Here is a 12,020-nt window from a genome sequence, read left to right on the forward strand (position 1 = left end):
CAGTGGGTATACATACAGACATGCTAGACTGACCAGTGGGTATACACAGACATGCTAGACTGACCAGTGGGTATACATAGACATGCTAGACTGACCAGTGGGTATACAAACAGACATGCTAGACTGACCAGTGGGTATACAAAAACAGACATGCTAGACTAACCAGTGGGTATACAAACATGCTAGTCCGACCAGTGGGCATACAAACAGACATGCTAGACTGACCAGTGGGTATACATACAGACATACTAGACTGTCCAGTGGGTATACATAGACATGCTAGTCCGACCAGTGGGCATGCAAACAGACATGCTAGACTGACCAGTGGGTATACAAACAGACATGCTAGACTGACCAGTGGGTATACAAACAGACATGCTAGACTGACCAGTGGGTATACAAACAGACATGCTAGACTGTCCAGTGGGTATACAAACAGACATGCTAGACTGACCAGTGGGTATACATACAGACATGCTAGTCCGACCAGTGGGTATACAAACAGACATGCTAGACTGACCAGTGGGTATACATAGACATGCTAGACTGACCAGTGGGTATACTAAAACAGGCATGGTAGACTGACCAGTGGGTATACATAGACATGCTAGACTGACCAGTGGGTATACAAACAGACATGCTAGACTGACCAGTGGGCATACAAACAGACATGCTAGACTGACCAGTGGGTATACAAACAGACATGCTAGACTGACCAGTGAGTATGCATAGACATGCTAGTCCGACCAGTGGGTATACAAACAGACATGCTAGACTGTCCAGTGGGTATGCATAGACATGCTAGTCCGACCAGTGGGTATACAAACAGACATGCTACACTGACCAGTGGGTATACAAACAGACATGCTAGACTGACCAGTGGGTATACATAGACATGCTAGACTGACCAGTGGGTATACAAACAGACATGCTAGACTGACCAGTGGGTATACATACAGACATGCTAGACTGACCAGTGGGTATACATACAGACATGCTAGACTGTCCAGTGGGTATACCGACAGACATGCTAGTTCAACCAGTGGGTATACATACAGACATGCTAGACTGACCAGTGGGTATACAAACATGCTAATCAAACCAGTGGCCATAGTAGTCCAACCAATGGGTATACAGACATGCTAGTCCAACCAGTGGGTATACAGACATGCTAGTCCAACCAGTAAGTATACAAAACATGCTAGTCCAACTAGTGGCCATAGAGACATGCTAGTCCAACCAGTGGGTATACATAGACATGCTAGTCCAACCAGTGGGTATACAGACATGCTAGTCCAACCAGTGAGTATACATACATGCTAGTCCAACCAGTGGGTATACATACAGACATGCTAGTCCAACCAGTGTGTATACAGACATGCTAGTCCAACCAGTGGGTATACATACAGACATGCTAGTCCAACCAGTGTGTATACAGACATGCTAGTCCAACCAGTGGGTATATATACAGACATGCTAGTCCAACCAGTGGGTATACATACATACATGCTAGTCCAACCAGTGGGTATACAGACATGCTAATCCAACCAGTGGGTATACAGACATGCATGCAAGTCCAACCAGTGGGTATACAGACATGCTAATCCAACCAGTGGGTATACAGACATGCATGCAAGTCCAACCAGTGGGTATACAGACATGCTAATCCAACCAGTGGGTATACAGACATGCATGCAAATCCAACCAGTGGGTATACAGACATGCTAATCCAACCAGTGGGTATACAGACATGCATGCAAGCCATCAACATATACCGGTATATCCATATTTACCTGTAAATAGATCAGATAGTGCCAGTGGCTTACCATAACTTATTGTACTCTCTTTCTTACTACTTTGTACATGTAGGTCTTCTGAGGGCGATCCTATGTGTAATAGCTTGCACAAGGTTTCTGTTCCTTCTTGCATCTTTGAGGAGAAAATTCACAAAAAGTTTACAGTAATGTACATAACATATTATAGTAAATATAAAGTACACAGCATCAGTGTTTCCACTAACATAATTCATACTAAATGGTTCATTCTTTTTTACCAGATGTTAAACACATTTGCCATTCTTTAATATTGCCACACGCAAACAAAGATTCACTGAAAACACAGTCACCAACTGGTGTGTTTTATGGCAAAGTTATCATGCAAATTTGAATGGTGTCTCTAGATACAAAACTTCATAATTTATTGACCAATGTACTATTTGACCTTGAATATGGAGGTCAAAGACAAAGATCAAGATGTAATATTAGTGCCAATGGTGTTGTAGCACAACTGTGCAGTTTTTTAAATTCTTTATCCACATTGCTGATCCATAATAGTTATAGGTGTTCATTTGCTGAATGATTATCCAGTTGCCTATCCAGTCCTGTTGTTATCTTTGCAAAATACATGATCATTTGGCTGTTGCTTTGGGCGGGGTCATGTTGCTAGACATGTTTGTATGGTTTTTCTGAATGTTTGTTCATTTGTCTATGAATACCTGATGTTATCTTTGTGACATACATCATCATATGGCTGTTGTGATGGGTATGGTATTGTTGCTAGGTATATTTGCATAAATTTTTAAAAAGTTTATTCATTTGTCTATTAATCCCTGTCATCTTTGCAATATATGCAATCATTTGGCTGTTGCAATGGGCGTAGTCTTGTTGCTAGGCACATTTACATTCATTTTTTCCTTCCATATTAGAGGGAAAGTCTGTGTGTGTGTGTGTGTGTGTGTGTGTGTGTGTGTGTGTGTGTGTGTGTGTGTGTGTGTGTGTGTGTGTGTGTGTGTGTGTGTCTGTATCACCACTAAACAATAACTGGCTCAATTCAAGCGAAATTTTGTAGACGTGTTCCATAGGGTAATAGCAAGAACTGATTAGGTTTTGGTAAACATCCCATGAATATTAATGAGCAATTTATGTAATTAATGGTTTCTGGTATTGTACATCGCCCATCGCATACATGTGTGCCAAGGAAATTAAAGGCTGCCCTCAGCCGTCATGAGCTGGTTAGTCATACATGCAGTGTCAGGTTACCAGCACATCGCGTTCATGCCAACCTTGTCAGTGATATTCAAAGCATTGGGTAAGTCATCGCACAGCTTTGCATGTTTTGATGATGACTTTTGTTTCAACTAAAAAGTTAGATGGAGACTATTATGTTAGAACGCTAAAAATCACTGGCCATTGTTAACTAAACAAAGTCCATCGAGTAAAAATAACAGTCGCCATGTGAGGCACACCATTTTGATCTCTCAAATCAAATATGTTTGCAATAGACTACTTTTAATTCATTACAATAGGAAGCGGTGCCATACGGCTGTAGTATAAGTAATAAATGTCATATAAAATCAAAGTAAGTTCATTATTTTCCAAGCTGGGTTGTTCTTTTACATAACGGATTATAGTAACGTTACGTGTGATAAAGAGGAACAGTTGTTGTTTAGTCTACTGTGCTGTGTGTGACATTCCGAAGTCCACACTGAGCGCGTCATCCAGATCAAAAGTTTAGTAAGCAAGTCTTCAATTACCCCAATATGCTAATAGTTGGTAGAGGTAGCATAAGTTGGGTCTGATTACCAGAACCAGATGTGTCCAAAAAAACATGTACTATACGGACGGGTACTTTGCTAGAAATGCTGTACACCACAAGCTACGCCATCTCACATTCTGAGTATTGGAAATTACTAATATATAAATAACATAACATAAGTGTCTGTGTCCACTTTTCATTAGTCACCAAGCCACTATTTGTAATTTTTATGCACACCATATTGTGGTGATTACATATACCATTGCCCTACCATCCCCGATGTACTTCTTTCCCATATCTGAAATCGTGAACTCATATTCATAACTGGTAAAATATGTTCAAATTTTGTTTAAAAATTAACTTTAAACAATAATTTTTTATGTACAACACTTAATTTTTTTTCTTCTTGTTTCATCTGCAAATGAGTGTACTGCAAATCTGTCACTTTTTTCTTTTTTTTTTCTTTTTTGGGCTGTCATGGATTCGCCTTGACTAACTGAAGATATCCAAGTGGAGAGGAAGACAACTCCAACAGACATTCCTACATTCATTATTACCTTTACAAACCAACACTTACATCCTTGCTGATACAACAGACATTCAAACTCATTACAGTCATTAACTTTACCAACAAACACTAATATCTAATAATAACTAATAACTCATTTACTCACCATCCTTCAAACAAACACTAACATATTTACTCCAGAAGGAGAAATCCCACTGATGGGAATTAGTTGAGTCTATTGTGAGCAATAGAATCAACTGGTCAGATTCGATCAACTGGCGACCCCCCCCCCAAAAAAAACAAAAACAAAAAAAAAAACATGGCTAAGGCAAAAAATCAAAGGCAAGCAAGACATTGTCAAAAGTCTAAACAAAGAAAAACATTATAGCACAAAGAATATCAAACAATCACAACAGAAAACAAAAACAAATGAAATAATGACAACACACAACAATATTTACATATTAATGATCTTTATAGCAATGGACAATTAACAATCAATGAGGAAAAATAACTAATTGCACATGTTCTGTTGTATTCCATCAAATCTCTGTAAGAACGAGAATATCAAAACTTTGCCTTTACGGAAGGGGCATTCAGTTTAAGTCTGGTTTGAATGTGTATTCACTTGTCTATTAACCCTGTTATTATCTTTGCAATATATGTGATCATTTGGCTGTTGCTATGGGTATGGTCTTGTTGCTAGACATATTTGCATACACTTTTTGAATGTTTGTTTGTTCACTTGTCTAAGAATCCCTGTTGTTATCTTTGTCAAATACACCACCGTTTGGCTGTTGCTATGGACGTGGTCATGGTTGCTAGGATTATTTGCATACATTTTTTTGAATGATTACTCACTTGCCTACCAGATGATGTTATTTGACTAAAATATACTGCCATCTGGTTGTTGCTAAATGTTTTGAAGAAAGTCTGCAGAATAACACTTCTATAAACATCTCACCAAGTTTCAGTCTCATTGACCAAGTACTTTTAGAGATACAAAATGTTTTTGACCAAAATTCACACTTTTACACCTAATTTGCATATCACTGAAGAGATCATTATATGTTTAATATTTCTTCATCTATACACCCCTAGATGCATCCCCATTAAATTTCAGCCCAATCTGCCGAGTAGTTTTGGAATTAAAGATTTTTGACCAAAAAGACACATTTTAAAAAATAATAATAATAATTTAATTTCTTAAAAGCACACTACACTGCATCTCAGTGCTCTTTACAATACTCAAAATGTGGTTAAAAGGTAAAACAAAAGATTACAAAGTAAGAAAGGCTAAAAATGGCAGTGACAGCATGAAACCACACACACACACACACACACACACACACACACACACACACACAGCATGAACCACATCCCAAAAGAGATACAATTACAATTTTCATTGCACGAAAATCACACATGGTAATATTACCTAAAAATAGCGTCAATGGCGTTCTAGCACAACTGTATATTTTTTTTAAATGCTTACGAACACTTTATAGGTGTTCATTTGCTGAAATGACATCCAGTTGCCTTTCCAACTCCTGTCATTATCTTTGCTATATAAACTGTTGCTATGAAAATGGTCTTGTTGCTAAACATATTTGCATGCATTGTTTGTTATCTTTGCAATATACGTGATCCTTTGGCAGTTGCTATGGGCGTGGTCTTGTTGATTTTTTGAATATGTATTCATTTGTCTATTAATCTGCACTTATCTTTGTAATATATAATTTGGCTGTTGCTATGGGCATGGTCTTGTTGCTAGGCATATTTGCATACACTTTTTGAACGTTTGTTCACTTGTCTAAGTACCCATGTTGCTTTTACTGTCTGGCTGTTGCTATGGGTGTGTTCATGGTTGCTAGGGAAATTTGCATACAATTTTTGAAAGTTTACCTACTTGCCTACCAGATGATGTTATATGAGCAAAATATACTGTTGTTCGGTTGTTGCTAAGGGGGTGGTCATGGTTGCTAGGGCCAATGTTGACAAACGGTTTTGAGGAAAATCAGCAGAATAACACTTTCCGAAACATCTCATTAAGTTTCAGTCTCACTGACCCAAGTACTTTGGGATATATAACTTTTTCACATTTTAAAACCTAATTTGCATATCACTAATGGGATTATCATGGCCGGTAGATTTCTTAATCTAAATACACCTGAAAATGTTCCCACCAAATTTCAGACCAATCTGCCCAGTAGTTTTTGAGATTAAGTTTTTTTTTACTTAAAATCACACTTTTTAACCCAAAAAGACTCTTTGTAGCATATGAATTAACTTCATGTTTTAATCATAGACACTCTCTATAATTTAATTAAGCAGTGCTAATAGTAAAAGCAGTGTTTCCAAGCAACCTCAAACAGAGGTTAATCTTCATGCCATTGACATTGACATGTGAAGTAGCCCATAAAAGATTTAATGGTTTTATTGCATCAAGTTGAAGAACCCTAGCCCTAATTTGCATATTTATTATGGCATTACCATGGCATGAACAAATCTTACTTTACATCTCTTAAAGAACGATCCCACCAAATTTCAGATCAATCTGCCCAGTAGTTTTGGAGTTTAAAGAGCCTATGAAAAGCTATTTACTACAATCGCAAATAAGATAACAAAAATGATTTTGAATAAAACTTCGTATATATAAATGTCGATATCTAATCATTATTGTAAAAATTGGGATTATCTTGCCGACCTCCTGAAGTTGTCGTACAATTTCCGAAAAACAGACGCCGCCATGTTGTGACGTCACGTTACGTCACGAGTAGAACGGAAGTGTGAAGTGTGAGCTGAGTAACATAAAATGGCAATGCACTTCGAGAAATGTGTCTGGGGTTCGGTGATCGAAAACTTAGCTGAATCAAATAGTAGCGACAGCGAGTCGGTACATATCCAAGAAGAACGTGATTTCGTTGTGATGGACTCAAGTGGGAGCTTGGATCACAGTGTTTTTGATGTTATCAAGCCATATCTCGACAGTTTGAACTACGGTATTCAACTTCAAGTTCAAGTTCAAGCTAGCTGTATGATGATCTTCGAAGGTGGTTAGCGTTGCGTTGATGTACCAGAAATCACACAGAATGAAAAAAAGGTATTTATAAGAAATAACCTGAATATGGAGTGCACTTCTCATATGTTCTTATTAATTCTAAATTTTCTAGACCATTTACATTCACATCAATATCGGGGTTGATAAATGCCATTGCTATGCGTCACCAGGAAAATGTGGCACATGTATTGTTTACAATGTTGAATTAGTACGAATTACAATGTAGCAACTTGGGAGCATGAACTTGGTTTCTATGAATTGAATCTTGAAAGAAGTCTTTTGGTTGTAAAATAAAACACAAGAAAGACTGAAAAATACTAGATGTTTCATTCATAATACTATATAGGTACACACAGAAATTAGGAATACAAATTTACAAAGTACTGTTAGGGTGAACTCGAGCACAGCAGGTAAACACGCTGGTGGCTTTAGAATTTGTTTGAATGGTATTCGCGTTTAATTTCTTGGGTAAGTTGTTGCCCATTTTCCTGGCGAACAGTCACTAGTCACGAGTGATCAACAAGATTTATCGAAATGTTGTCCACATAATGATTGGATTCACCATAGATCGTAGAGGGTTTATGGATTCACTAAGCCCTGCCAGGTTTCCGGGTTATGTAAAATTGGGTTTAACAAACTTGCCTTGTCCAAATTCTTGCCAGTTTTGCATATTTCGCTCTTTAAAGACATCCAGAAGCCACCACTACATCCCTGTACAACATATAATGTACTTATCATCCTCAACGACTTATTATTACTAACACTCATTGCACCCGAAGTACGGGTATGTGCGTCGTGTCGACAAACACCATTCAGTCTCATGGCTGACCACATCAACACACCTGACCGTGTTCTACTCGTGACGTCATTTCCGAAAATAGCCGAAGTGTATCATTTTTGAAACGCAGCCTATCTAGCCTCCCGTAGGCTGCGTTCCGGGGTAGAATAATCGTCGATTATTAATTATCAAAAAATAATATGCATAAAGTAAATGCACATTTCCCATTAGAAAATCATCTTCTATCATATTCCAAGAGAATATCAATTTGTAAAATTGCATTTCATAGGCTCTTTAAGTTTTTTGACCAAAAATCACAATTTTGACCCAAAACGCACATCTCTGATGCGGTCATTTTCATTTGAACAATTTTCCATCTACACGCCCTAACTAATGTCCCCACCAAATACCAAGCCAATCAGTCTGGTGTTTTTTTTAACACACACACACACACACACACACACACACACACACACACACACACACACACACACACACACACACACACACACACACACACACACACACACACACACACACACACACACACACACACACACACACACACACTCACCCTCACCATGCCTATGCCAATAGCGTTCCTGAACAGAACCTAGTGCTAAAAACCCCTTGTGCATATGTGCAGCATGGTATATCACCTTTGTACTAAGTTTGAATGATTTTGGCCTTTGCATTGAAGATACAAGACTTAGTGTAAATGGACAGATGCATTGAAGGCTTGATGGCACCAAATTTAGGCTTCATGCATGTGTAGGGAGATAGAAACTAGAGTAGAGCCATACCAATGTGTATTAAATATGACCAACCTTTGCAATAGTTCCAGGAGAGTTCCTCTCATTGCCATCGTTGGAGTCTTGGGTTGTTTTATCTAACTTTGCTGTCTGATTATCTATAATAATCGTAGCGGAGGAATTGTCGGTATTGTCAGACACTTTCAATGTACTTAAGAACTGACTGAATTCATATTCTAAATCTTTGCCATCCATATTACCAGGGTTGTGCCTTTCTTGAGACTCCTCTTTCAATGGCGCAACATCCGGTTCATTACTAAAGTCTGTGACTTGCGTTTGTCTAATTCTTTCTCTCTCTTCCTGGCCTGACCTGATTGGCAGGGCTGCTGCTGCCATGGCAAGAGTGGCTGATGTAGATGCAGTGGGACTTGTGGTTACATTAGGTACTTGAGGAGATCCTTGCAGTTGTTTCCACATGTTTGCAAATTCATTCACTTCTACATTGTCCACACTTGTCACCTGTTCAAATAGTCAAGAAGTAGATACTTCATTAGTACATTAGTACTGATATAATGATACATTTGCGGTTTTCTCCACTTTGGTCACAAAATATGTTGAATTTCTCTCAATCTAGTTATAATAAATCACTCATATCCGATCAATTGGAGTTTTCAGAATTCATCAGTGACAATTATATTTTAAAAATGTCATTTACAGCTTCAACAAATCTAATACACTAGTTAGATTTGTGTTAATTCCAGGATCTAATGTCTTTGAGTTCAAATATTAGAGTATTGTTGGCATCTTCTTGTACAATCACATGTATTCACCTTTGCCCATATTTACAGATTCTAAAACATAACTAAGTTTATAACAGTTTTAATTTACTGGTTGAATCCTAGACTACAAATAGAGTACTCATGACATTTGCATTTGCATAACAAAACACGATATGCATTATGACGTTCATTGACATAACGCATGTTACACTGCATGGATGTATCTCACTAATGAATACATGGTTTATAGCATAGGTAAAGAATATTCAGTTCAGTTCAGGGATAAGGATAGGACAATCCATGGACACTAAAAATTCACTTCACATGTATGATTGCGTGTCCAAGTTGTTATGTTGTCCACCATGATTATGTAAATATTATGCTAATTTATAAATATACTCAGATGTCAAGTAAACCACTAGGGGGCGCTTCCAGGTTAGTACAGACGTCAGATTATATTTATGTGTGTAGAACAGAGAATGTGTACTGTACATTCTGATTATCATATCACATGTTATGAGTTATGTGTACATAATTAGTAATAAATAAATAAATATTTCAGGTTTTGAAGGAATTTGACAAAATATGATCCACGTCAGAATACAGATTACATTTATAATAGTTTAATAGTTGAATCTTAGACTACAAATATAGTAATCATGACATTTATAATAGTTTACTGGTTGAATCTTAGACTACAAATATAGTAATCATGACATTTATAATAGTTTACTGGTTGAATCTTAGACTACAAATATAGCAATCATGACAGTTATAATAGTTTACTGGTTGAATCTTAGACTACAAATATAGTACTCATGACATTTATTATAGTTAAATGGTTGAATCCTTGACTACAAATATAGTACACATGACATGTATAATGGTTTAAAGGTTGAATCCTAGACTGCAAATATAGTACTCATGACATTTATAATAGTTTACTGGTTGAATCTTAGACTACAAATATAGCAATCATGACAGTTATAATAGTTTACTGGTTGAATCTTAGACTACAAATATAGTACTCATGACATTTATTATAGTTAAATGGTTGAATCCTTGACTACAAATATAGTACACATGACATGTATAATGGTTTAAAGGTTGAATCCTAGACTGCAAATATAGTACTCATGACATTTATAATAGTTTACCGGTTGAGTCCTTGACTACAAATATAGTACTCATGACATTTATAATGGTTTACTGGTTGAATCCTTGACTACAAATATAGTACACATGACATGTATAATGGTTTACTGGTTGTATCCTTGACTACAAATATAGTACACATGACATGTATAATGGTTTACTGGTTGTATCCTTGACTACAAATATAGTACTCATGACATTTATAATGGTTTACTGGTTGAATCCTTGACTACAAATATAGTACACATGACATTTATAATGGTTTACTGGTTGAATCTTAGACTACAAATATAGTACTCATGACATTTATAATGGTTTACTGGTTGTATCCTAGGCTACAAACATAGTACTCATGACATTTATAATGGTTTAAAGGTTGAATCCTAGACTGCAAATATAGTATTCCTGATATTTTGTCACCAACCTGGCTATCTTGCTGAGATGGTCTTTTCAGTAGTTTTGGACGCAGTTCTTGATCTGGTTGCCTTGGTGATTGTTGATAGTTGCCTTCCTTTTGATGTGGAGTTGGCAGGAGTGTTTTTTTGCCAATATTTGGTTGGTTGGTGTATGACTGTGATTTGTGATCGGGTGTGACATGGTATCGTGGTGATGAGTTATTGTACTTACTTTTATTATAAGTCTGAAATTTACAAGTAAAAAATGGTGAGAGAGAATTGTAAGTGGGTTTATCACGCAATGAAAACACTTTAGATTTAGAAGGGTCATTGACAAGACAAATCTCCTGACTTGAAAGAAAAGTCAATTTTGGACATGTGGGTTTGAGAATGTTCATTCATTGGTCCAATGGTTTCTGGGTTCAAAGTTAGTTTCATTTTTAATGTACAATGTGTAAGCTACAGTCAAAATATTCATTTACAAGTTAGGTGACAATGTTTTTGCAAGTGAACTCACCTGACTTGGAGAGAATGGTGAGTTAGGTGAATGGTGAGTTAGGTGAATGGTTGATACTATCTAGGGCTAATGAACTCACCTGACTTGGAGAGAATGGTGAGTTAGGTGAATGGTGAGTTAGGTGAATGGTTGATACTATCTAGGGCTAATGAACTCACCTGACTTGGAGAGAATGGTGAGTTAGGTGAATGGTTGATACTATCTAGGGCTAATGAACTCACCTGACTTGGAGAGAATGGTGAGTTAGGTGAATGGTGAGTTAGGTGAAAGGTTGATACTATCTAGGGCTAATGAACTCACCTGACTTGGAGAGAATGGTGAGTTAGGTGAATGGTGAGTTAGGTGAATGGTTGATACTATCTAGGGCTAATGAACTCACCTGACTTGGAATGAATGGTGAGTTAGGTGAATGGTGAGTTAGGTGAATGGTTGATACTATCTAGGGCTAATGAACTCACCTGACTTGGAGAGAAATGGTGAGTTAGGTGAATGGTGAGTTAGGTGAATGGTTGATACTATCTAGGGCTAATAAACTCACCTG

The 12,020-nt window shown here is 37.2% G+C and overlaps 1 protein-coding gene across 5 annotated transcripts in view; it reads right to left on the reverse strand.

The window, feature by feature from the left end:
- Positions 1–12,020, reverse strand: part of LOC144444525 (5'-3' exoribonuclease 1-like) — a 122,429-nt gene that overhangs the window by 28,569 nt on the left and 81,840 nt on the right. For 4 of the 5 annotated variants that reach the window (XR_013481854.1, XR_013481851.1, XR_013481852.1 and 1 more), the window contains exons 30-32: positions 10,992–11,207; positions 8,709–9,152; positions 1,794–1,929 (exon numbers count right to left, since the gene is read on the reverse strand). Coding sequence is in view for 1 of the 5 variants with exons in the window: in XM_078133968.1 (XP_077990094.1) it covers positions 1,794–1,929; positions 8,709–9,152; positions 10,992–11,207 (796 nt within the window). In the remaining 4 variants the exon portion in view is untranslated. The remainder of the gene's footprint in view (positions 1–1,793; positions 1,930–8,708; positions 9,153–10,991; positions 11,208–12,020) is intronic. The other variant, XR_013481853.1, reaches the window with a different exon arrangement.

This window comes from Glandiceps talaboti, chromosome 13 (genome assembly GCF_964340395.1).
Source record: "Glandiceps talaboti chromosome 13, keGlaTala1.1, whole genome shotgun sequence".
NCBI lineage: Eukaryota > Metazoa > Hemichordata > Enteropneusta > Spengelidae > Glandiceps > Glandiceps talaboti.